This window comes from Elgaria multicarinata, chromosome 7 (assembly GCF_023053635.1).
Source record: "Elgaria multicarinata webbii isolate HBS135686 ecotype San Diego chromosome 7, rElgMul1.1.pri, whole genome shotgun sequence".
NCBI classification, from domain to species: domain Eukaryota; kingdom Metazoa; phylum Chordata; class Lepidosauria; order Squamata; family Anguidae; genus Elgaria; species Elgaria multicarinata.
The window spans coordinates 38522577-38549977 of NC_086177.1; the positions used below are offsets into that span (position 1 = coordinate 38522577).

A 27401-nucleotide genomic window follows, 5' to 3' on the forward strand; every position below is an offset into this window, starting at 1 on the left:
TTTCAAATTTATTTTCTGACTCTGGTCCTTTCTGGATCCCACAAATAGCTCACTAGAGCAAGGTTCAGTAGAACTAAAATTTGAAGCTGTTTTCACTCAGCATTGAAATGCAGCTTGCCAACCTCTCCAGCAGGCTAGTAAAAATATTTGTAGGCTAGTAAATTTGGGGAGCTTATTTAGAAGGCTGGCTTCATGCAGAACTAAATTACAATTGCTTAAAACCGACTCATTGACTGAAGGCTTCATTAGGCCATGTATATGTATGTAAGAAAACCTATGCATTCTTTTCAAACAGTGTATGTCAACCATGCTTTCTGTCAGGTCTGGCAACAGATGACCTGGAATAGTTCTAGGCTTGAGTGGCTTTAAAGAGGAAGCAAAATTGGGCCAAGGTGCTTCAATGCAATCAGACTGGTTTTCGTCACTGAGATAGGAAAACATGGCAGGGCAGGTACAAACAGAAGAGATCACAATTGGAAATCAGAGATTAGCAGATAACATTTAAAGTACGGAAACAATAGAGAGAAAAGGAAGTTGGAGCCATTTAGGTTGTTTTATTTACAGAGTAAGTTTCACAATAATGCATTGAATTACAACTCCTCTAGCCATGCTATTTGGGGGTGATGGGAGATGGAAAGTTGGAGAAGGCTTAGTTAAGGCTTCTTTCCCTTTCCCCCCCATTTTTTTAATCAGTTATATTTCTAACACACTTTTTCTCCAAAAAAAATTCCACAGAAGCTTTTTCTGGAATTCATATCAGTGGCTTTTCTCCTACTAAGCTGTTTTCAAGATTTTCTGGTAGTTATTGGTTACTACTAATTTAGATTATGTTGCGGGGAAACCAGGTACTAGCAACACTTTTATTATTTGACTTAACTAAATATAATAATAGTAACATTGGTATATGCTTGCTGTACCATGTATGTGGCATAATTTTACATCAAATGCTGTCATTGGAAAGCTTAATACAAATTGTAGTAGTGTTAGGGATATAGGGGGACGGGGGGGATGCATGAGCGTCACTGTAGGTAGCTTAATGGTGTTGCGTTTTTTGATGACTGATGGTGTTCTTTTCACCATTCTCTTTTCCACACAATTCAGAAATAATGTTCCCACAGAGGCTACTGACACTTTCTTTTTTATTATTTTTTTGGGAAGTGAGTCTGATAGTTATCTCTAGCTAAATTAAGCTTGCTAGCTTCTGCCCCACTCACATAGAACTCTTAACCCCCTTCTTCCGGATGTTTTGACCAGTCTTGAAACAATACCTTTTATCCCAAGAACCTGTTACATGTTTTAGAATTAACTGTAGCCTAATGTTTCCTGTGAGATTTAACCACTCTAAAAGGCTCTGTCCCATAAGCCATTGAGGAAGTGAAAACAATGGGTCTTATCGCAGGCAGCAGTCTACTTTTCAGCTGAGTTTTCGATATGGCTGGTTCAGAGGCTGTTAATCTTGGAGGACTCCTTGGTTTTCTAATAGTGCAATCCTATACATGTCTATTCAGAAGTAAGCCCCTCTAAATTCATTGGAACTTACTCCCAGAAAGGTTGAAGCCAAATGTATAACTTACTACCCCGAAGTGTGGTAGGATTTAGCTTTCGTCTTTTCTTTTCCACTTCTTAAAAAAGAAAGAAAGAAAGAAACCGCTGTTAAAATTATTCCTGCACATACATAATAATCTAGATATGTTGCTTTTGTGCAGATTTGACTTTGTCTAGAAAGTTTTGCAATATATAGTAACTACTGTAAGGGGAGCCTATAATTTTCTTCACTTGGGCAGAATGGAAGAGGAAGAGACATTAAGGGAACGATAGCATTATATAAGACGTAGAAAATATACACCAGGTTTAGGTATAACCAGACTAGCACTCTCCTCATGTTTTATTAAAGCTGGATTTGTCCTTTGCTGTTCCAGTGCTAACCTATTCATATGTTCTTTATCCTCCTCATATGTATATTTATCATTCAAACTTCAGGATTGGAGAGTTGTTGAGATAGATTTGTGAAGTAGCTGGATTTAGCCTCTGTTAAAAGAAATTAATAAATGAAGTTAGCAAAGTGTGGTGAATAATTCACCTTGTGGTGAATAAATGAAATTATACAAATTTGGAATATTAAAAAACAACAATCAAATAGTTGGGGAGGAAGAATAGCACAGAACTTGTATCTGAAGTCTGGGTGAAGCCACTGAAAAGCCCCTCTCTCGTGTTCCCACCCAAATACCCTTATGATGTTAGTGAGACAGAGGAGAGCCTCACCTATAGATCTTAATGTCCAGGCAGACTTGTATTGGAGCAGGCAAGCTTCAGGTCCTAAGCCATTTTGGATTGTCAAGGTCAAAGCCAACACTTTGAATTGGGCTCAGAAACAGTCTGGAAAACAATGCAATTGTTGTAACAAGGGAGTCCCATGCTTCCTATAACTTCTCCAGTTACCAATCTGGGTGCAGTATTTTGGACCAGAGGCCATTTCTGATCACACTTCAAACACAGCAGTATGTAGAGCATACTGGAATATAAGTAGTAGCCAGGGCATGTGTCACTATGGCCAAAGCTTAATGTCTCAGCGAAAGGATGCAGTTGGTGCACAAACTGAAGCTGTGGAGACACACTCCTGGCAACAGCTGTCACCTGTGCATCCAGGCTTAGAGCCAAGTACTCTCAAATAGTGTGCCTATTTCTTCAAGGGGAATGCTGTCCTATCTAAAACATTTTAAACTCTAATTCTCTGATCAATAGTCTTATAGACCTTTTGGTTTTAACGCCCAAGCACTTTGACGTATAGATTAATTGCCCCATGTAATTTATACAAATGTAATGCTTTCGAGTTGGCCATATATTAATATACTTATGTTCCTTTGTTACTTAATCTGTGAACAAATAATTGCTCCTCTTTTGTTGGTTTTGGAATAAAATACTTCATCAATTCATGCCCTGAATTCTCTGTGTGATTCTAGGTTAAAATGTTCAGTCCACCTTCCATGTGTCTGTTATAGTAAAGTATAAGGTATTCATTTTAAGAAGGGGGAAATTGTACAGTAGATGTAAGGGTAAGAGGCCAATGCTCCTATCTAGATACTATTGCTGATTCAATACCCTTTATATCTAAGGAACATGCAGTTTTATCTAAATAGTATGGGCAAGGGCAGGTATGTGAATATTATTATGGCACTGAGGTAAAATAAAAGTGTAATAAAAGTGTAATAAATTAAAAATATTTTCTAAACCAGGCTGTATTTTGTCTCTGCGTCTATGTCCCACACATGCACAACGTTATAAATCATGCAAAAATCAGCTTTTTGCTTGCTCCCTTAGGCATACGTCCATGAGCATAATGATTGAATTTTAAAATGACAGTTGCTTTAAGTATTGATAATTTATGCACACCAGCTCTAAGTACTTATGCCAGCAGCTCTGACTGTTGATATGACCTAACATGTTTTATGGCTTTAGGCTGGCATAGCTGTTTATGTCTCATCCTGAGCACTTGAGTGCTGGCACAGCCATAATTGGGCTCAGGCTCACAGTATTTGGCCCCTACAAATGATTTTCGTGGTTATCAGGATTGTTCTAATGTAAAGAATGATGCCTTTTCAAATGTTACTTTGCTGTGAAAGCAACTATTAATGCTTCAGAATAAGGTCAAATGTCTTTATAATAAAGATAACTTGGTGCTTTTAAAGAACATGCAGTGTTTTATGAATGAAAACATATCTTCCATAGTGAATAATATCCATGAGTAATCAATCACTCAAAAAGATATTCCTAAATGTTTATCAAGAGTTGTATAGTTTGTGTCTTAAATGGAGTAATTCTACTAAAATACTTCATTTATTTTAAATAAAAATAAATGATTTTGTTGTTGTTGTCAGCCCTAAAAATACATTGTGGTCATAGCATTTGACATCATAATTCTTAGCTCATTCGTATTTTTTGCTTTACAAATGGGGCAACGATACAGGGAAAGATTTGCGGAAGGATACCTCAGGAGTCTGTTGATTTAGTGGAACTTCAACCCAAGTCTCTCAAATTCAAGTTCGGCAACACTGGACTATGGTACTTCTCCAGTTGTAGTATTAACAATTTTGAGCCACAAACTAGAAACTGTAGCAGCAGTTCGTTTGAGACAGCCAGAGCAGTCCCCCTTACCATATTTATGCTGCCGAGTAACAGTTGCAGTTCCCAGATTGTTGCCTGAGAGGATTGCTGACAGTGTCACATCTGTGTGGTCTTTTACTTTTTCCCCATCGGTCTGAGCTGAAGTTTGTTTCTGAAATGTCAAATCACTCCATCTGTTCTGCTTAAAGACAGCCTTCATCACCACCTTCCTACTTTTTATATGTTCACAATAAATGCCTTCATTCTTGTTCCCATCAGCTTCTGAAACAAGGGCTTGCCCTCCTCAGTTACATGTGAATGGCTGAAGCTCTTCAAAATCCTTCTGTTTCTTAAGTTATTTTGATTCTGTTTGTTATATATATATATATATATATATATATATATTACTTTAGTTTGCTGTGTTAAAATGTTAGGATGTTGGCACTATTATAACGCTGTAAACCAGTGTTCAATTATAAGGTAATCATGAGCTTTCATCATTAAAATATCACGTATTAATCTTCCTGAATGCATTGACCTTTGAAATTGGGCAGAGTTCTTCAAATTTCATGAAATATGTATATCTAAAATAAAATAAGCTATTAAGATCTACAAAATGTGCTCTTGAAGATAGTATATATTGACAGTGCAAAAGCTAGTTAGAAATTTTGTGAAATACGTACACTATGTTACATTTACATTTACTTTACTTAAACATTTTGCCTGCTGTAACACTAATGGCTAGCGTTTAAAAAAACTGAAACTTGTAACCGATATCCAGAAAACTACCAGCAAATGTAGTCTCAGTGTAATCTTACATGTGTTCTTCATGGCGATTGCTGTCTCTGCTGGATCTGAACCTGCCATGTGATCCCTTCCTTTTTGTTCTGTGATTCCTCCTGTTATCTACCATATCTCTTGTCTAAAACTGGAGAGGAGGAGGGCTGGAGAAGGAGCTGTTATTTCTACTCATCTTAAAGAAAAAGAGAATTTTGCCCCTTCTTGAAGCCTCAAATAAAAATTTTATTACCTCAGGTGGTAATCACTATTAGAAGCTAGGGTCTACTCCCAGAGGATGCCTAAGAGAGACTGTGCCTCCTGACTTCCGTGGTGGGGAACGGCTTCCTCAGAGGCCCAGAACACTTTTCTATCCACATCTCAGAATGAAAATTCATGGCGAGCAGAATTTTCTTTTCTTGACTCATTGTTGGATTGAAGCTACTAATAAGGAAAATAAGCATGCGCTGCCCGCAGGTTTTTAATCTCAGACAAGAAAGACAAAGGGAGGGGTGTGGGGATATCAGACTGGGCAAGAAAGGATATCAGTTGGGTGATCTTTACATCCAGTTGGAGCCAGTCTGTCAGGTGTCCCGGTCCCTCAGGCAAGCACACATTCTGGCAAACTGACACAGGTCACCCAAATCAGTGAGACTTCTCTGTTGCAGGAAATCTAATGGTTACACACTTCAGAAATAATATAGCCAATGGTCAGTAGTTATAGGCTCCAAGAAATTCCAGAACAGTCAAAAGCTAATCAATGTTACTGTGATGAGACCCCCATCAAAGTGGTTTCCCCATTGCCATCTCTATGGTTCTGAACACAAGAAAAGGTCAATCCTATATGGGTTCCAAACGTGGACAAGAGAGGGGGATGATTCCTAACATGATCCCTCAGGCAATCAAAGGAGCAAATTCTTGAAAGCCCTAACAAGCCAGCCAAATAGAGCTAGTCCAACCTTGGATCATACAGGCAACATGGTCAAGGCCTAAACAAGATCCAGGGAAGGGTAAACCCACAGACATAAGAAGTTCTGTGCCACCTCTTTCGCATGGGTAATTCCTCACTGCAGGCTAAGCAGAGGAAAGTCAAACCCAGTCCGCTGGTACACTAAGCTGATGCCAAAGACACACAATCCACAGCAATCGAGAGTTCAAGTCTATGAAAAGCCTCACAGTACTTTTCATGGCAAGTCTTTAGCAATGCTAAGTTCCAGTTAGAAGAGAGTCCATGTGCAGAGTATTTTCAGAAGCCCAGGCGATGATGCATTGCAGACAAGATGTTCCTAGCAAAGTCTCCGCGCTCTTTCATTAGCTTAAAAAGGAGACATAGGTCTCCTCCAGATCACTTGACAGAAGGGCCTTTTGGCCTTTCAGCAATGCCCCTGTCCAAACAAGGCGGCACTGCTCAGCCCACCAAGATAACGCTTCAATCTGGGTGATCCTTCTGCAAGCCCCACCCTTTCTCTATCAAGCTCTCACAGACCGCTGCTCTGCCAAAGCCAGGGCAAGCAGGTGGCTCCAGGGAGTAGGGCAACTTCTCATGTCTGCTCTGAGAACACTGACAGAGATCAACTCACTGATTCTGACATTCCAGAGGCCAAATAGGACCAAGGCCTTCCAGACTAGTTCTAATTAAATCTTAGCTTAAAAGTCCAAGACCCCACGGCAATGCTAAAACTATCCCTGTCTCAGTAATATCAGCCCTTGCTGGTATTCTTGGGGACAGAGTTAGAGCAGAGTTCTTTCTGGCAGGGAGAGTTTGAAGCTAGCTTCCTGTAGCTGCTCTATAGCTGATGGCTATGACTGGTCCAGTCTTCCCCTTGCTGTGGTGGTCTTCCTGAGAGGGAGAGGATGTAATCTTCCAAAGGACTATGATAGATGACTTTTCTTTGAACCAGCAGTGATGCATTGGTTGCTCTGTGAGATCAGGATTGCTTTGGGGTGCTGACTGTTGCCTGACTCGTATAAGCCTGTGGCAGAAAGTGAAGCATTAGCCCCCATGCCCGACTAAAATTTAGTTGTGTAATTGCATATTACTTCCAGTTGGATTAGGAATGAAGCAATATCTTTCCTTATCTGTTGCATAGCATTGGTTTCTACAAGCAGAGATGGATAAAGTGGGCACCTAAATGCACTCTCAGGGCCATAATTGGCTTATAAAATTTGAGCTCTTTGATTACCCTTCTCCAAAAAGTGCTTTTATCTTTTTTTAATGTCTGTATGACTGTCTGTTTTCATTCTCTTCTCCAGATGAAAGCCATACTTTGGGGAAGTCTTTTTCCCTGTTCTGTCACAGTTGTTCTGATTTCCAACTGTGAGGCACATCACTTCAGATTCGGCTTGCTTTAGAACATGAGCAAAGTGGTATTAGAAAACACAGTGGTGTGTCTAATCTTCACTTCATTGGGAGTCTACTATTACTTTACTTTCTCATGGTCTGAAAACATGCTTTGTGCTACCCTTTTCTCTGTAGCGTATGTCTTAAATTTACCATTTCTAAATCTACAGATATATTTTGCAGATTTAAATTTATCACAGGCTTATGATCCCTGCATGATAAGAGGAGACATCACATCTTAGCTGCTTGATCTAAGTTTCAGTTACATACAATATTTATAGACATTTGTAGAACTGGAGTATAAGGAAAGAATTTAAAAAGTGAAAAACACGGAAGACCATTTTATCCTTTGCCATTCTGCTGTAGGATTGAATCAACTCAAGAACCTTACTAATGCTGAATGTTTCAACATTTAATAGCCTTATACTGGCTAGGTTAAAGCCCATTTACAAGGGAAAAATGAAATGTTAGATGACTTCCTGGGGAATAGGTACATTTTTTTCTATTTGTCCTCAGTAAAATGAACTAACTTCACAGCCTTTTCTTATTTTTTTGTGCTCATCTACAAATCTTTTCAAATATTCATGTTATTAAATAATATGCCTATCATTTTTCATATACTACTTTCAGATGTCACTACCTTGAATGAATTATCATAATCTTCAAATTCCACAATGCCAACCATCGTTGAAAATCAATGATTATATGAAACAAAATTAGTTCCAGAACAGTTCATTGTGATATCTAACTTATTCCATAACTATTTCTTGTGGGTGCATAGTCTTAAATTTCCACTGGCCCTTAATTTTGGATTACGAATAGTGATTAAGCCATGATATTGTCCACTCACTTCTTGTGCGCCAGTGTTATATCTACATCAGTGTCAAATATCATAGAATCATAGAATAGCAGAGTTGGAAGGGGCCTACAAGGCCATCGAGTCCAACCCCCTGCTCAATGCAGGAATCCACCCTAAAGCATCCCTGACAGATGCTTGTCCAGCTGCCTCTTGAATGCCTCTAGTGTGGGAGAGCCCACAACCTCCCTAGGTAACTGGTTTCATTGTCATACTGCTCTAACAGTCAGGAAGTTTTTTCTGATGTCCAGCTGGAATCTGGCTTCCTTTAACTTGAGTCCGTTGTTCCGTGTCCTGCACACTGGGAGGATCGAGAAGAGATCCTGGCCATTGGGCTGAAAACAACAGGATGAAATTTAATAGGGATAAATGCCAAGTTCTACATTTAGGAAATAGAAACCAAAGGCACAGTTACAAGATGGGGAATACTTGGCTCAGCAATACTACAAACGAGAAGGATCTTGGAATTGTTGTAGATTGCAAGCTGAATATGAGCCAACAGTGCGATATGGCTGCAAGAAAGGCCAATGCTATTTTGGGCTGCATTAATAGAAGTATAGCTTCCAAATCACGTGAGGTACTGGTTCCTCTCTATTCGGCCCTGGTTAGGCCTCATCTAGAGTTTTGTGTCCAGTTCTGGGCTCCACAATTCAAGAAAGACGCAGACAAGCTGGAGCGTGTTCAGAGGAGGGCAACCAGGATGATCAGGGGTCTGGAAACAAAGCCCTATGAAGAGAGACTGAAAGAACTGGGCATGTTTAGCCTGGAGAAGAGAAGATTGAGGGGAGACATGATAGCACTTTTCAAATACTTAAAAGGTTGTCACACAGAGGAGCACTCCAGCCTATCAAGATCACTTTGAAGTTTGTTTCTGTCTTCCAGGGTATTAGCTATCCCACCCAATTTTGTGTCATCTGCAAATTTAATAAGCGTTCCCTGCACCTCCTCATCCAAATCATTAATAAAAATATCGAAGAGCACTGGGTTAATGATATGGTTAATGACCTTTTGTGTTTTGATGTTTTTCTAGCTTCTGATTTTTCATTGTGTATCCAAACACTAATAGTGAAGGTTTTTAATTTAGATGTTATTAATTTTATTACAAATCATCAATAAAAAAGTGTTTTAAATATTAGAAGTGCTTTGATTTAGCTCCCCTTTAATCTCCCTAATCTCCCTCTTTCATTTTCTTGAAAATTGTCATAATGACAACATTCTGAAAATGTTTCTTCTGTTTTGAGGGACCTTGGGTCTTGTTATGAACCTTTTAGACTTCAGTCATACATTCACATCCATTTGTTCTTGCATACAAAGAATACAACGGAAGAGAAACAAATTTGAGGGTTGTATCCAATGGTATCATTCCAATGACAGAAGCAGTTCCTTCAATGGAACTGGAAGGTGGGGGCAATCTTCTTCCTCCCTTCCGCATACCAGAATCTGCTCCAGAGGTTTGGGAAACCTGAGCAGATTAAGCATGGTGCCAAGGGCTGCAGGAGAGAGGGAGAAAGTCCTGTTGCACTAGTGAACATCCACCAGTGCAACATTGGATTTAAGCCTCAGTTTTTAAAGTCTGATAATAGAAATAGCTACTGAAAATCATAGAGACAATGTTTTTTCAGAGGAACTTGACTGAAAGGAAAATTGAATCTTGTTTAGGCCAGGTTTTTTTTTTAATTTATTTATTTATTTATTTATTTATTATATTTTTACACCGCCCAATAGCCGAAGCTCTCTGGAGACAAAGTTGGAGACAAAGAACTAATACAAAGAATTGCATTTATTGCTAGCTGTGATTAGAGATGTAAAGGCCCGGGGGTGGGGTGGGGTGGGGGGATGGCTTTCACCCCTACTTTTCCCAAGAATGGTTTTGGTGGAGGTGGTTGTTCTTGTTTTCACACAAAAACTGAACACTTTTTATTATGAAATATTTTCTTTTACAATGATGAATAAAATGTTTGAAGACATGGCCTTTACAACCCCAAAATGTTTTCTAAAACCTATGGATATTTTGAAGCTATGGGGAAAACATTTTTTTATTATTATTATTATTCTCTCTAAGATTCCCAGCATAGTTGTTTTACATCTCTAGTTGTGATATACTTTTTAAATAGCTTTCAAAAATAATTCATTTCTAGAATTGTTTTTCTCATACGGTGTAGAATTACTTTAATTCTACCTATTTTACACAAATTTAACTGGTTAATTCCATAGAATACTATTTATATGTTTAGATTGTTGGTTGTTTTTATGCTCTTCATGATTTTAATTTTTGTGAACCGCCCAGAGAGCTTCAGCTATTGGGCGGTATAAAAATGTAATAAATAAATAAATAAGCTGATGAAGAAAACACATACCTCATAATGCACACTTTTCACATGTTAGAATAACTTTGTCATAGTAATTCTGCTGTAATAAATCTAGGTTTCCTCATCATTTCAACAGAAATACTTTTATTAGGCCAGAGCATTAGTCCCTTACACTGAGCTACCCTTGATTAATATCCAGATGCTTCAGTTGATCCAGAACAGAATGGTCTGCCTCACAAAAGTGGAATAAACTAGTACTCCTGGATGCAATTCCAGGTGCTAGTTTTGACATATAAAGCTCTTATAAGCTTGGACTTCCACATATCTCAGAAGGCTGCCTTCTCTGTATTGTACCATTACAACTGTTAAGATCTTGCACTGGCAAGAACATGCACTTGGTTACTGTTCCACAACTGTGGAAGACTTTTCTCCTAGAGTTCTGTCAAAAGACTGTGTGTGAATATTGCTGCTGTTTTTATCTGGTTGAGCTTTTATATTGTATTTTATATTATGGTTTTATACTGTTGTTTTATACTTGAATTGTGTTACAATTTTGTAAACCGCCCAGAGAGCTTTGGCTATTGGGCGGTATAGAAATGCAATAAATAAATAAATGCAATAAATAAATAAAAGTTTTAGACTGAAAGTCAGTGGTGAGGGTTAAGCAGGTGTTAGATTGTCAATTTTAATTGGGTTGTGCTTTGCTACTACAAATAGTATTGTACTTGAAGATTAGGTTCAGACGTCAAGACAACCCATGATGGGTTAAATAAGTCATGATGGCTCATTTAACCATCATGAGTTATCGTGTCACCTGTTGGGTTCTTTTTACTCATGATAGTTTATTTGGCCAAAATAACCATGATCTGCCAAGTGGGTTATTTAACCCATCATATGTTATTGTGTTGTGTGGCGTTCACAGTGGGTTATTTTGGTCACCTACAGTCGCTTGGCAAGAGCAGTCAAAACCACTGCCACTACTCTTCTCCAGCCTGCAGATCACTGTTTCCATGATCTGCCTAGCAACTGATTGTGCTCACAACCCCCTCCCCAACTCTTCCCCTGGCAGTGAACTTTGCAACCTTCCCAAGTGCCAAACACCATCTCAGTCAGGTGGTGGCAGCTGCACTGGGTTGTCATTTTGCCTTGTCTTTTGTCCTGCTTCTGCAAACTTCCATGAGTTGTAGTCACCACCCCCTTTTGGCAAAAACGTGTTTTCACTCACATGGCTTTATCAGCGTGCAGTTCAATGGGTCTCATGTATATCCCTGCTAAGGGAGGCTGTGTATGAAGTTTGGTCCTGTTCTTGCAAACCTCCAAGGATTTATATGCACCACCCGATTTTTTGTGCATCCAGTGGGCTTGCTCCTTTGTGTGTAGTTGCACTGGGTTTTGATGGTGCATTGGGTGCCTCTTAACTAGGGGAGGCTGTGTATGAAGTTTGGTCCAATCCTGCATACTTCCAGCACTTTAGAGCCACCTTGTGATGCTAGAAGCACTTAATTGAAATCATCCTTCTCATTGGGATATTGTGGAAGGTGAATGCGATGTTGTCAATGGGTATAACAGTGCCACTATTGGGGTGGTATGACTGCAAGACAGGGTAAGACAGGGGGCACGGGGAGGACTCAGATTAAGTAACTTAATAAGTTATGCACAGTATCTTATTTGTCTGATCATGTAGGGATAACAGTAGCTTATTTTCAAAACAAAGTACCTTGAGTAGTTTATTAATCCATCATGCCTTAAAGTGATGTTCCAATGCTGCTTTCTGTTATCCATTTTATCTCATACTTAAGAAGATCGTTTGTAATTTGAAATTGAGTGTGCAAATATATTTAAAACTGATTAATTATTAGTCATTTAAAAAGTCAGATGAACAACTAACACAAAATAGAATGACTTTTCTTTGCAAAAAAAGAAAAAAAAGAAAAAGAAAATGAAAGCAAAATGGGCATTTGGCGTTTTTGGTTGTGGCACCTGTCATCTTTAAATGTATTTAAGCAGGAAAATGGTTGAAGGTGTAATGATAGAGGAAATTTTGCCCATATAAGGTGACATTATAATCCTGTTAAGGAAGTGTAATAAACAGCATCAGAGAAATCACAGGCTATGTGCTGCAATAAACCCCAACAATATCACATTCCTGGGTGATATTAAAGATTAAATCCTTAGAGATTTAGTGATGATGGTGAGTTATATGTTAATAACTGCAAGGATCCTCTTAGTAAAGAAGCTTTACAATCAACATGTATACCACCTTTGGTTCAATAGAAAAAAAAAGTGGACTGCCTTGGTGATAAATAAAATAACAGCTTCAACATTACTATGGGAAGATGGAATGAATTCCATCAAGACTTTCCAAAAAAGTTGGATATCTTTGATCAGTTATTGGAATAGGTTCTGGCCAGGTGATTTAGCAACTACCATATTAAGTTGAAGCATTGCAGCTGTCTGGAATTATTTCATTAGGAGACTATATATATATATATATATATATATATATATATATATATAATGAGAAACAGGGAAACAGGAGGAGGATTACTGAATATTTTAACATTGAGAAATATTGCATGATTCATCTTTGAGAGGCAATACATCATGATTGAACCTGGCTTTAAAAAGGTCAAAATTCAAATTTGTTTGTCAGTAATTGTCTGTGATGTAGAAGTTCAACAACTGCATAGAAATATTTTTTGCAGAGTGGTTGGAGGGAGTTTCCTTAGTATGTGTGTTTCTGTGTGTATATGTCTGTATGTGTTTATATTGCTTTGAAAGTTCAGAAATTAAAGACATTTTATGCTTCCCCCCCTAGATGTCTGAATGCATGTACTTACTGCAAAACTAAGCATGCCAGAGGAGATCTGGCAAGTTATTCTATTGAAGAGCTGGTAAACAGAGGCAAACAATCCTTTCAAGGTAGGTTTTTTGTTTTATTTATTTTGCTCTCTAAATCAGCAAGCTGTTATTCTCTATCAAAATTTGTTTCAGTATAGTTTAAGTGTATCTGATAGTAAATATGATTGTGTAAAATCATCATCATCACCATCATCATCTATGTATAGATTTGTCAGAATAAATGTTGCTGTTTTTTGACTGAAAATTGTTCTGATTACTTTCCTCTTTTTGAACTAGGAAAGGAAATATGGAAAACTATGCATATCCATTACAGGGACTGTATTACTGCTATTATTATTGTTGTTGTTGTTGTTGTTGTTGTTGTTGTTATTATTATTATATTTTTAGTTGCAAAGTTCAGGAGGTCATGGACACAGTGGAAGGGCTGCTGCTTCCTCTCCCTTTAATAGCCTCATACTGATCAAGGCCCAATGGAGGGTGCCTGGCTGGTGCTTCCTCTCCCTCTGATGCCCTCAGCAGTGATAGTTGGTAGCAGGAGCTGGATCTGGATCCAGGCATTTTAGTTTAATCTTTTTTTAATATTGTGAATTTAACAAAACAAAAATTGTGAAAAGAAAAATGAAAAAAGAACAAGAAATGATATGCATAGAAATATCATTATCCTATCAAATACAGCGTTCTTTAACAAAGGGGGTAGGAGGATCATGTGTAAATTTTAAGAAAAGCCAACCAAATATCCATATATTTATCCATTCGTGAGAATGTGCCTATATACCACCCATTCAAATGTTTATAGTGTTGTCAATGCATTGCATTATGGGAGATGAACATTTATTTTTTCAATGTTGTAATATCAGTCTTTTGACTGTCATAAAGGCTCGGAAAATCAAGTTACACTGACCATATGTTAACTTCCAAGAAACCGGTAATAGTTTAGGAGGACATGTTTATCATTCAATATTAAAGACTGTTCCAATACAACGTTTATCCATATTATGACCTCCTCCTAAAAGGAGGCAACTATTAGACACTGCCAAAACATATGGATAAAAGAAGCATTAGATATATTACATATATATCTAAGACCTTATTAAAAAGACCTTATTAAAAAGGTATTGTGGAGTCATAGAATCATAGAATAGCAGAGTTGGAAGGGACCTACAAGGCCCTCGAGTCCAACCCCCTGCTCAATGCAGGAATCCACCCTAAAGCATCCCTGACAGATGCTTGTCCAGCTGCCTCTTGAATGCCTTTAGTGTGGGACAGCCCACAACCTCCCTAGGTAACTGATTCCATTGTCATACTGCTCTAATAGTCAGGAAGTTTTTCCTGATGTCCAGCTGGAATCTGGCTTCCTTTAACTTGAGCCTGTTATTCTGTGTTCCGCCCAGTAAAGCTGGAACAGGATAGATACTCCAAGCATGAGGGAGAGGTGCCTGATTGCTGCTTCCTTTCCATCTGATGGCTTCAGCAGTGACAGTTGGTAGAAGGGAGGAAGGGCGTTCTCAGCTGGAGAGTTTTAGCAATTCCATCTATCAGTGTTCCAGATGTATATTTAAAAGAGTTATTAAAAAAGAAACTAATCTATCAATATACACAACTAGCATGTTACTCATACTTCTTTTTCAAATCACATTAAAAGAATCTTTGATGTTGTAGCCCATTAAAATCAACGTCAGGAAAATTGATAGGAATCCTACCTTATAAGCCTGAAGTGTCACCTCTCAATGGTCTGTGGCTTTTAATCGAAGGGAGCTGAAATGGTCCAAGTTCAGGCATGTTTATGCAACAAAAGAATCTGCACTGTTAAGGATTGCACAGTTTTTAAATATTGCTATTAGTACTAGACCTATAATGGTGTGAAACAAATGTTCTTGTGTTTTCATTGAGACTGTTAGTTTTATTTGTTGTTTTAGGGTCAGTAGACTAATAAATATATGATGATAACAAAACTCTCTTGTGAAATTTAAAGTTCAGATTTCTTTGTTACTAGATCTTTTCTTTCTTTTCGAATGCTACAGTCTTTCTTAGCACTTGGTTGCCTGGTTCTAAGCTGCCCAATCCTTAGGTGACATCAGGTAACCAAGTCAACAGTAGCCAGAATGACAGTTAGGCTGCCTTGGTCCAGGCAACCCACTGTGGCTTCAGATTAGATCAGACAAAGGGATTGTGGGAAGCTCAAAGTTTAAGGAAGGAACCATAATCTCCAGCAACTAGCATTATTACATGCATTGAAATTCTGTATATTCCCCTAAAAGTAATTATCCTATAGTTGTGGGTAAGCAACCGACGGGCGGCATGTGGCACTCCATTGCTCTCAATTTGACTCACCAAGCCCCAGGTCGCCCCCATCCATTTTTATTTTCAAACAGCCTAGCTGAACAGTTGGGCTGCAGGGGAAATGCTACTATTTGCAGTGCCAGGACAAGATGGCCATCACTGGGACTGGGGAAGAGGCTGCCCCCACTCCGTCAGTGATCCCAGTGCAGCTGAAATCACAACTGCTATGGCTGCTTCTCTCCCCGTAAATGCTAGATAAATATATTCAGAATTTCAAAGGTGTAAGAATAAGATTGTTTTTATTTTCCTTGACCTTGAAATGTTTTACATAATAATACAGTGTAACATTGTGTTGACGCGTAGATGTTGAGTACGATGACTCACGTTAGATCAGTCAACTAGACGCAGCCGTTCTTCCTAAGAACTCTTTCCTGGAATAAGCCGCATGGATTACAATTAGACTTCTGACTCAGCATACATAGGATTATTTATTAATTTTATTTATTAATTTTGTATACTTCCCAATAGCCAAAGCTCACTGGGCAGCCCACAATTAATTATGCTGTAAATGCATTGGTAAAGCAGTATAAAACAGGTGATATTCTTAGATACCTGGAATGTTTAATGTCAATTTGCAATGTGGGTTTTCCTACTTTCCTCAGTAGAAAAAGGAAATACAGGCAAGGCTTTGGTTTTTAATTCCTGTCAGGTTTTACATCAAGAATTTCCTGATGACAGCGTAAGGTTTGTTATACCTAACCCTTTAAACCCTTGCTTTGAAATATTGCCTTCTTATTGTTTACCATTGTTTAAAGTTTGTTTTGTTGTTGTTGTTTTATTACATATAGCAATCCCTTCAGTTTGGGGCTCTTTTAGCGTTGCATATTTTTTTACTGGCTCAGCATGAAACAATTTGTGTATCATGGCATTGTTTCACTGTCTTTTGTTGAAGTCCCTTAAGACTTTAAGTGACATGTTGTTAGGCATAATGGAAGGAAGGTCAGCAAAGAGGGAGCCCGTTTGTTCTTGGCAGTGCAATTATTTGCTTTTGATTAAATCCAAAATATTTTTAAATGTAGTGTTTGCTGAAACCCTTTTAGTGTCTTTATTTAATAAATAATTGTAGTTCTGCTTTCACTATACACTTAAGATCTGTTCCACACATGCTGCCTATGAGCTGCTGCTCTGCCTAGAATGTCATTTGTATTTATTTATTCTAAAGTTTATGCTCTGCTTTTCTGTGCAAATTTATATTCAAGATGGTTTACAACATTTAAAAACAAGAACAATATAAGAACATAATCAACTAACATCGAATAAACTGGCACAACAGAATTAAACAACTAAAAAAAAAAATCTTAAAGGGTTTTGGCTTAAACCCAGCTGAAATAAAATAAAATAAGCAAGAAGTGAAAAGGGAAGTGTCTAGGGAGGCTGTGTCTAGGCACCAGAAACAAACAAGGTGCTTTCTCTTATCCCCACCAGCTATATCTCCATTAGTGGAGGGACAGCAAGAAGGGCATCGGAGCGAAAAAGCGAGCATAGTTCTTGAGCAGGTTTATATGGGAGTAAGTGATTCCTGAGATACCCTGATTCCAGGGATTTAAAGGCCAAAATCAACACCTTGAATTGCATCTGGGAACAATATAGAAGCCAATGAAGCTAGTAAAATCTGGCATAATGTGATCCATTCTGCTGACCCTAGACAAAACTCTGGCTGCAGCATTCTCGACCCATTGAAGTTTCCGGACTGTCTTCAAGGGAAGCACTATGTAGGGCATATTGCAGTATTCCAGTTTGGAATTGACCAGGGAATGGTTTATCATTCAGCAAGACCTGACTTCTCCAGGAAAGGTCACTACTGATAAAACAACAGCTGGCATGCCAAGTAAAATTGACAAAAGGCACTCCTGGCCACTGTTATCACCACATGCAAAGATGATGTGTGTGGAAAAGATGGAACCTTGGGGAAACACATGCATCAAGGTTCACAGGATAAATTAGCAGTCTCCTAGTTCTTCTGCAACCTTCCTCCAAAAGGGACTGGACCCACGACAAAATTGTGTCCTCCAAGTCCATCCCTGCAAAGTAACTTAGAAAAGAATATCATGGTCAATGGTACTGAAAACTGCTGAAAGGTTCAAAAGAATCACCAGGGTTGTACTCTCCATCTCTTTCCAAGTGCGGGTCATGTACCAGGAGAAATGACCAAAGAAATTTTAGGTCAGACATTGAGATAGGATGATAGTTATTTAAATCAGAAGGTTGAATGAGGGCTTCTTGAGAAGGGGTATCACCATTACCTCTTTAAGAGGAGCTAGGACCTTAGTGAGGCATTTATAACCTCCTTGACAAAATCCCTTAGCCTTACCCTGGCAGATCTAATCCACCATGAAGCTGATTAAATATGCCAACTATGATTATATTATTTGAAGCAATGCATGCATGCATCTACATCAGTTTTCAGAGGGCACGTAATAGCTGTGGGGGGAACAGTAACAATTTTATCACTGCATAGTCACCCTTTGTCTTTAGGTAAAGTGGTTGGTGATTTTGATATAGTTACTTAGTCCATAGGCCTTTATTTGTGCAAAAGGCTAAAATATATATACATCCAATGCAATGCCTTATTTTTTGGTATTGTTTCAATTGACTGGGGTAGTTTACTTTACCATATACTTCATTAAAAATTTAGAAGTAAAGATTTCTCAACTTTCTTTCTCATATTTCAGGCCCTAAAAGGTCCAAGATATTAAATTGAACAGGAATTTCTTGTCTTGAGATGGTTAACTTTAAATTTTCTTTGTCTCTTACGTTTGTATATTAAGAATGTCCAGGTCTTGACTGCTGACTCTGCTAATGTAGAAACACTTAACTCTAAGATAAATATTTTGATACCAGTCTGTCATTTCTTAAAGCTACACAGGGCAGCATGAAGAATGAGGTTTTTTTTCATTATCCTATGTAATGTTTCCTAATGGCCCTTCAAGGGGGGAAAAGTTGTATTACAGCCTTCAAACCATTCTTTATTTAGTTAACCATCAAGACTACTGTGGAACACAAATACAGACATGTAAGACCATGCCTTATTTTTTAAAATGGTGATCATTACAAAAAATGTCTAAAGAAATTATCAAAATTATTCAATTTGTCTAAAGAAATTATGTTCAAATTATCCTCTGAACATGGATCAAACTTTGCTTCTGTGCAGATTATCAGTGGGGTGGAGAAAATACTCCAAGCTGCACTTATGCATTTAAGCTAGCCTCTGTTTCATGTGCACCACCTTTTAGTGATTCTGTGTTGTGTGATACTTGAAAAAGATTAGCTTTGCTTACAGTTGAATGAACGCAAGTGTGCTTATGACATTGATGAAAGGGTATCTTGGAAGTTTAGACTGGGACTACTTTATTTGTTGTTGTTCATTTCTATTTATTAAAATTATTTATTAATCCCAGGGCCCATAAAGCAATGTATGTAAAATAAAAACAGAATAAAAACAAAAATACATTTTTAAAACAGGCCAAAACAATTCTAAAAGTCAGATGCTCAGTAAAACAGTACAGTTTTCACTGGCTGTCTAAAACTCAGTAGCGATGGAACCAACCTGACCTCCCTTGGGAGAGAGTTCCATAGTCAGGGTGTCGCTGCGGCATCCCAAGGGGTCACTGCCTGTTCTAGGTCAAGTCAGGCAAGACAGGAATCACATCAGGACCTTGGATAGCACTCTGCAGGTAGTGCTGGCTGGAATGTTCTCCCATAAGGAGGTGTTGATCCAGCAAAGGACTTCAGTACACCGAGTTTTTCCAGAAAGGCAGCAGAGCCTGATCTTTCAATGGCTCCACTCCTGCTGGATGCTGAGTGCAGTTTTTAAAGGGGCAGTGTCTGTTTCTGCAGTTTCATGGTTCTACATATGCCATCCTGAGCTTTTTTCAATGACGGGTGAGATAAAAAAATATTTTATAAATTAAAAAATGTTTATTCTATTACTGTACATGGCATGTTATTGAGGTACAATAAGAAAACGGGACAGTGCAAGGAGACATTAAAGGAAGGAAAAGTAGAGGCATGAATAAGAACAGCAACAACAGAGAGAGAGAGAGAGAGGAGGAATAGGAAAAGAAAGGTGAAGAAATTCAATTACCTTCAGGCACTGCTTGGACAATACAGCTGCAGCATGAGAGCTGCTGCTTAATCCATTACATTGCTGTAATATTTAGAGGTTTGGCATTCTGTGAACAGGACAAATCACTCAGCTTCTTCCTGTGCAGTTGTCCCTTGTCCAGGCTCAGTTGACAAAGACCTGTGTGATTCACCACTCCTGTGTGGTGCCACGTCTTCATAGGCTATACCTACACAGTGGTGTTAAACCTTGGGAAGTAGCTCCCAATCCACTGCTATAATCTATGAAGGCCTTGTACTTAAGGTTAATTTTAGTTGGGGATGAGGTCTAATAAGTTTAAGCCAAAGTCTTCATGGAAAAAAATTGGTTTTGATGAAAGATTTGGAGAATATGTGTGTACAAATTATGTAATTGAGGGTAGGGATTATTGTTTTTTGGACACAGGTGACCAAGTTTGACAGCTTTATTTATATTAGCCAGTTTCTGCAAGAACTTAAAAAACAAAACACTGCTGTATAAGTAAATTCAATGAGTAAAAGAATGGGGGATTACTTGGTACTGAGTAACATTGACTGCCCACAAAATCATAAAGATATGTTTCTTAAGTTACTCAACAGCTAAACTGTATAAAGCCTTCCCAGAAGCCCAGGTCAGAAGCTGAACATTGCTTCTGGATTTTGTGTAATATTTCTCTTTGTGTTGTGGTACATTTCTGTATATAGGATGGTTGCCATGGATCTACAGTGTGGCAAACAATAGAGGAATGTTGCTTCAGAGGGTGGCTTCTTAAATGCTTTTTCTGCTTAGCTTGCATTGTCTGAACACATCTTATGCACAGGGTTGAGAAAATGCCCTCATTTGTGGTTGAAATCTTTATCAGGCAGATAAATCTAGGTTTGTTTTTAATGTGTAGCCTGCTGTACTTTTTTAAAAAAGATTAAGTTAATTGCCAGTGTGCTGCCTTCTCAACAGGCTTTCTTGTGGAGAGATGGAAATTCATCTACCCCCTGAAAACAACTGTGTTGATTTAATGTGGGTTTGGTTTCACCTTACCGAGGCCTGACTTTTACCCACTCCCCTTTTCATCCCATGCTTCACAGGGATTTAGATGTGTAAATACTTGTCCTGCATTTGGGAGCTCTCTCAACTCATTATAAGCGACATATACTGGTCTCCTTCTGTCACTAGCACTTAATAAAACACTGGCCATGAATATTTTTATATTTATTTATTTATTTAATTAATTAATTTATATACCGCCCCGTAGCCGAAGCTCTGTCAAATATTGTCAAATTGAGATGCTCTTCTCTTCATTACCCAGCTATACTTTATAAGAAAGGGATAATATTTGTTGTATGATGAAAGTTTCATTTTTTCCAGCTGTTAACAGACAGCTCCTGGTAACATTATAGCTAAAATAGCAAATGGGGATTCTTAAATCAGCTGAAAATTGGTTTAATTGTCTAAGGGCACTATGCATTTTTAGACACAAATAAATCCTAGGACTCATAACATCCCCCCCAACCAGCAACACACACACCCAGTACCACTGTGGACAGCATGGCTGGCTGGGCAATCCTGCGAAATGTAGGACTTATTTCTGTCTAAACATGCATAGGATTTCACCCTAAAACACAGTTGATAAAGTGTGAGGCCAGCTTCTGGTTGGTGTCTTGGTACGAATGCAGACCACCTTCCTTGTCCCATCAGTGTTCTTCCTCTACTTGTAGATTCTCCAATAGGTGGTCATAGGTGCACCTTAGGATCATGTCCTGAAGAGTTATTGCTTTTCTCTAAATATTAATATTCTCTAAATATTTAGACTGCACAGTCCTGGCACCACAGTGGAAATAAAAAAATTGGGCTCATCTATAAATTCCGATTCTCAGAGAAGCTGGGAGGGTTAGGGGCAGTCTAAGTGCCCCTTTCCTTTTGGAAAGGAAAGGAACAGTTGAAAGGATATACAGTACTTGCTGTTTCTGTGACACATATCTGTTGTAGGTTAAGTGGTGTGTGGTAAATTCTTTGATTTGATTTTCTCTTTGTTCATTGCATGTTGCATATCAGTTATACTATTCTGTATTCATTCCACATAGATGTTAATGTTGTATCAGCTACAATTGAGTTTGGGGTCTCTTTCAGATGACCAGCACAGTGTGGGAATTAAAGGGAGTCCTCTCCCCTTGGTGTCTTCTGCAAGAAGACCCTATCTAGTAACCGAAAGGTAGGAGCTATTCCACTACTGCCCTACTCTGGAACATCTAGGTACGGGAATTGAGAGTTAGGTCTTCATTTCTTTTTCTAGTATGTGATGTGAAATGAAGCAAAGCAAGATACTGCTCCTCTGACTTAGCATTTATAACCTTGACTTGCCATTTGGTAAGTAGATATTAAATCCTGGTTCATGAAAGGAATGTTAAAAACTTTTTGCGATGCTGCTGTACAATGCCACACTTAAAGTCTGTCTACTCAAAGCAAAGATTATTCACACTGAATTAAACAGAGTTGGTATTTGTCATTTTTATCTGTATCCTTCAATATTTATATATTGCAGTTCGTATCTGCTCTTCATCCATGGTTCTCAGAGCATCTTACAAAATAAAATACCCCAATACAATATAATCAGACAATGACAAATTTGCCAGAGCATCAGAAAGATTTGAATGCAGCATAAAGGAAGTGCAATCATTAAAAAGCTTGGGCAAATAGAAACCTGGCACTGTAAAGAAAATAAAGATAGCAACATCCAAACCTCTCTGGGAAGGGATCCATAAATGGGGTGCTATAACTGAAAACCCTCTGTCTCCAGCTACCACCTGTCTTTCCCCAGCTGGCACAAAAGATACAAAGCAGGGGCGCAGAGTCTGATCAGGCAGTTTCGATCTTAGTGGTCAGGCAGTTTCATGTGGGGGACATATGATGGTCCCAAGCCATTTAAAGATTTATAGGTCAAAACCAGCACCAGTTGCCATTATAACTGTTTCAAGACTGGCATAATATGTCCCAATGGAACCTAATGACCACTTGTGCTGCTGTAGTTTACACTGACTGCAGTTTTCGAACAGTCTTCAAGGGCAGTCCCATGCACAGTGTATTTAATAATCTAAGCAAGGTGCCACCAGTTCATGGATAACTGTGGGGACAGCAAAGCATCCAGAAATATAAGCTCTGCTGTATAGCATGCAGATTTGGGTTGTCCTGACAGAAACATGTTCAATCTAACTGCAGTTACAAACAGCTGCTCCTAGTTAGACACTCCACAGTCTTTGAACTGCTTTTCAAGTTGGATTGCAAGAATGCAAATCTGTTTATGAATGACAGCATGCAAGCACCCCTCTACCCTTTAAAGGCTAACTATTTCTTAACTGTACAAGTTAAGATACTTGATTCTTATTTATCTAATGCTAGAATCATTCAAGACTGGTCAGGAATGAAACTATCTACGCACTAACGCACACATCCTGTGCTATTAAAGTAGTTTGGAGAAGTAGGAATACTTAGGCAGAGCCCTGATAGGCATTGCTGATTAATATCTATGAAGAATATCTATGGAACTGAGTTCAGCTCCTGTCTTTTCTGACAATAGAAAGTCTCCCCCCATTCCCCTGAACTCACTCTGTTGCCTGTTATCTCACAGCCTCTGGTGTTCTGCAGGAGCAGAGATGAAGCACCTGCCAAAAGAATGTATAACTTGGCTATGCTAATTTAGTGCAGCTGATTTGCATAATTGGCACAACTGATTTTGCATATTTGTTGCCAGGATTTTGGGGCCTGGGACTTGTCAACCCTAGAGGAAATAATAGTGTGTGGGTTAACTCCCACATCTTAACTGAACATTCCTACTGTTTCGCAGATACTAAAGCTACTTCACATGCAAAACACTATTAAAATAGAGGGTGACAGGTATTGCAGGATAATCAGGATCTAAATATGTCAATAGTACTGCTAGTTAATGGCCATCTACCTTTAACTATGTGTTAAAGAAAATGTTCGATTTATAAGATGACAGGACGTCTGAAATTCACATGGAAGATACTTTCACAGAGTTAAAGTAACATCTGCTGAATGTGGTATAAACATAAATCCTGTTTCATATGCCCTTTCAATGAGATTTTACATGTATGCATTTATTTAGAAAATATTGTTATACATTAAGTTTGATTGTTTAACTTTTCTGCTTTTTATGTAATTGTGTTAAAAATGAATGTAGATTTTGATTTAAAATATGTCTCATAAACCAAGTTTTTATGGACTGATCCATGTCCAGTTATTGCCAAAAGGAAGATATAGTTCGTATGAAAGTGTACATTGTGATTGCTTGTAATTTAACTTGTATTTGTAATCTTTGCTTTCATTTGCAGAGCAAGTGCCCCAAAGAAAATAAATAAATATAACCACTCTTGTTCCTGGTTTATTTGCAAACCGGGTCAGACGCCTTTGATTAGGTCTCAGCTGGAGCATAATTTGAATCTTGACAGATTGAACCTAAGCAGCAGGCTTTCTCCAGCTCAGCCGAAGAGGGGTGGGGAAATAAAAGCTAATTCCTGTTCACGAGCAGAACAGCAGTGCTGAATAAATGTGCAACTGTTAATGAATAGCTATTTCAAATATTTACAAAAGACTGAAGGAAAAAATAGATTGGCATCCCAGGCAGCTGTTCCAGGTGAAAACTATTAAAAAATAAACATAAAAATAATATTCAAGTGCTAATATATCTGTCAAGCATCACATGAACTGAGAAGAGAAAATGGCATTGGAGAAAAGAGTTGGATTTTCTACACCAATAGTACACTGTGTCCAGATAAGATAATTTCTGTCTCTTGCCTGTCTTTCCCCAATCCAAGGTTTAACAGATCACAAAAGCCTGTGGGAATAGAAACAGCTAGCATAAACTTGCATGTTTAGTAGCTTGAATGTTTAAGAATTCTCTACTTTTATTCTGATTTCAAGCCACACTGCAATTTAGCAATCTGTTTTCATTAGTTTCATTATTGGAGGGAGACGGACACCCATACTTTCTAAAATATTTGTTATGAAATAGGAAAGCATTTGGGGGGTGGGGGTTTAGCAATTAATATATCATTATTTGTCTTCAGGGACAAAATACTAAAATACTACTATCAAACTGGAGATTATTTTATCAAAGTAAATTTTAGCATTATGATCCAGAGATGCAATATGTATCATGTATTTGCATCAAGAGGCTTGTTCATCACCATAGTAGTTCTCAGAGCTTTTTCAACTGAAGCCACAGCTTGTCAAAGCATGATTTCGCATATAAAGGAGTTGACAATCACAAAGGTTGGTGTGGCTGTGATTGGTAAGTTACTGCTGGCTCATACGTCACATTGCTTTGATTATATCTCTTGCATCTTTAAAACATGACCAAGCATCATGTGTGCACAATGCCTTAACGTGCTTCCAAGTTAAAGATACAAAGCAGGTCAAGCAAACTTTCACTGCAGCCTGACTTGCAAGCACTGTGGGAGCCATTTGCATGGAGCTAACCCATGTGAATCATATATCCACCTCACTATCAGTACTGAAGCTATGTATCTTTGGAGATTGTAAAATAAGCCTTTAGGCTTCCCAAAACAGAGCATGATGTGATCTAAAAATATATATTTGCAAAGTATGTGCGTATTCATACATGTATGTGTGTGTTTCATGTAAGATAAATATTGCGTAAGGTAAGATAAAGACCCTGTTCAGACGAAACGCTAAGCTACAGTGGTTAAGAATTTTGAGCTAAACATTGCGGCCTAGAGTGACATAATAGAAGCCAGTACACGCTAGACCAAGCGTCATGTGGGATGGCATGTTGGGACTGAAGTTGTTCAGTTATCACTCCAGTCTAGGATGTAGTGAGGGTGTGTTCCCAGCTACAGCCAGAAACCTAGATCTGTGTTGCAAGTTATTTACTAGAATATTTTATAGACTAGATTAGACTACAGTTGGAGTCATAATACTGGGCTATACAGCTCGTTGATCTGGCCTAATAAATCTGCTACCTCTCCTCTGCTATATAGTACATGGAGCTTAATTGAGTATCTACAATTGTTCAAAGTTTTTATAATGGGAATGTAAGTAGAATGGTAGTTATTTTGCAATCTGCATTTTAATGTATGGAAGGGTTTAATGTGGGGATGGGCAACTTGTGCCCCTCCAGATGTTTTGGCCTACAACTCTACCCAGCATAGCCAATGGTGTGGGTTGATGGGAGTTTTAGGACAAACTATCTGGAGAACTATGGGTTGCTCATGCCTGGTTTAATGTATGTGTTTTAATGTATGGAAAGGGTTTGCAATGTTGTTTTTCTTCTAAATTGTGTATCCTGGAGTTAATAGAAATTAATATTGATTTCTAAAAAGTGGAACTAATGAGCCTGGTCTTGCCTGGGATCAGTCCTACTATTGCCAGGTTCAAGTGACAAATTTTGAAGTGCCATTAATTTATATCTAGTATATTTTTACCACTTGGGATTGGGGATACGTTCTTTTGAATTTTCTGTTTCTGGTATCAAAGTTTCTGGCTACCCTTGCTTGCATTGTGGCAGCGACTGTAGGTGAAGAGGAATGGAAATGGTTGAGGGCAAAATCTAAATTAGGTGCAATGCAACTGGATTATGAGAAATCAGAAGCTCCAGACAGCCCTTCTTGTTTGCTACTGTGCTTAGGGCATGCAATCTTTAGGAATATATATTTTAAAAAGTTGTGTTCATGCCTGATCTGTTAACCTCTCTGTGTATAATAGACATATTTCAATCAAGTGTTGAAAGCTGGTTCATCACTAAGCATTTCTTTTTTATTCAAAACTAATGAAGTAGCACAACATTTCATTTTTCTCAATCTTTTAAATATTCCCTGATTATTGAAAACACATGCAATTAAAATCCTTATCATCTGTGACAGGCCAACATCACTGAACCCAATTTTTGGAGCTCTGACTTCTTTGGGTTTGTCAGGAGACAAGTTGTGTGTTGCTAGGTCAATTCCTATATCTGTGCATGCAGATATGGTAGTGACTCAAATTTGGGATTAGCTGTTGATTGGAAGGGGGGGAACTCATTTGATCACTCAATGTGTCAAACAGATTGGGAAAATGTCTGCAACATTCATTTATTAATATAGTAGCAGAGCACAGCAATAGCTATGCTATTTGCAAAAATTCCCAAGTTTTAGAAGTCTCCAGACTTCAGCCTTTCCATTACCAGATGTCATAGAGAACCCTCTTTCCCACAACAAATGCAGTGGAATGAGTGGTACATCCATTTCCTGGGCATTTCACCTGTACTGCCGGAACGACTTATGTGTTTGTGTTGTGCTTCCCTTCAAACCTTGTTCGCTATTCAGAACACAATTACAACACATAGTCCGCGGAAAAAGCGAGGAATGGCGTAATAGGAGAGAGGGGAACATAGACATCAGGGGCAACTGGTTGACTAGGCAGCTAGTATGGCAAACCCTCATCTTCATTTAATTAATAAAACAACATCAATACTGAAACAATTATTTGTTGATATGGGTTGAATCCAATAGTGTCATTCAGCTGATGGAACTGCTTTGGTTAGTGAAACCTGGAGGGGATAATTTAAAGCTAGTGCGCCAGCTGCGCCCGTTCCTAGAGATGTTGGACCTGGTCATGGTGACTCATGCCTTAGTTACATCCCAATTGGATTACTATAACACGCTGTATGTGGGTCTGCCTTTAAAGAGTGTTCGGAAACTTCAGCTGGTTCAAAGAGCTGCAGCC

General features: G+C 38.4%; 1 protein-coding gene across 1 annotated transcript in view; it reads left to right on the forward strand.

The window, feature by feature from the left end:
• The window catches only part of CDKAL1 (CDK5 regulatory subunit associated protein 1 like 1), a 342956-nt gene that overhangs the window by 120634 nt on the left and 194921 nt on the right, over positions 1-27401 (forward strand). Inside the window, exon 8 of the mRNA XM_063130444.1 lies at positions 13203-13306. Within this exon, the coding sequence (XP_062986514.1) occupies positions 13203-13306 (104 nt within the window). The remainder of the gene's footprint in view (positions 1-13202; positions 13307-27401) is intronic.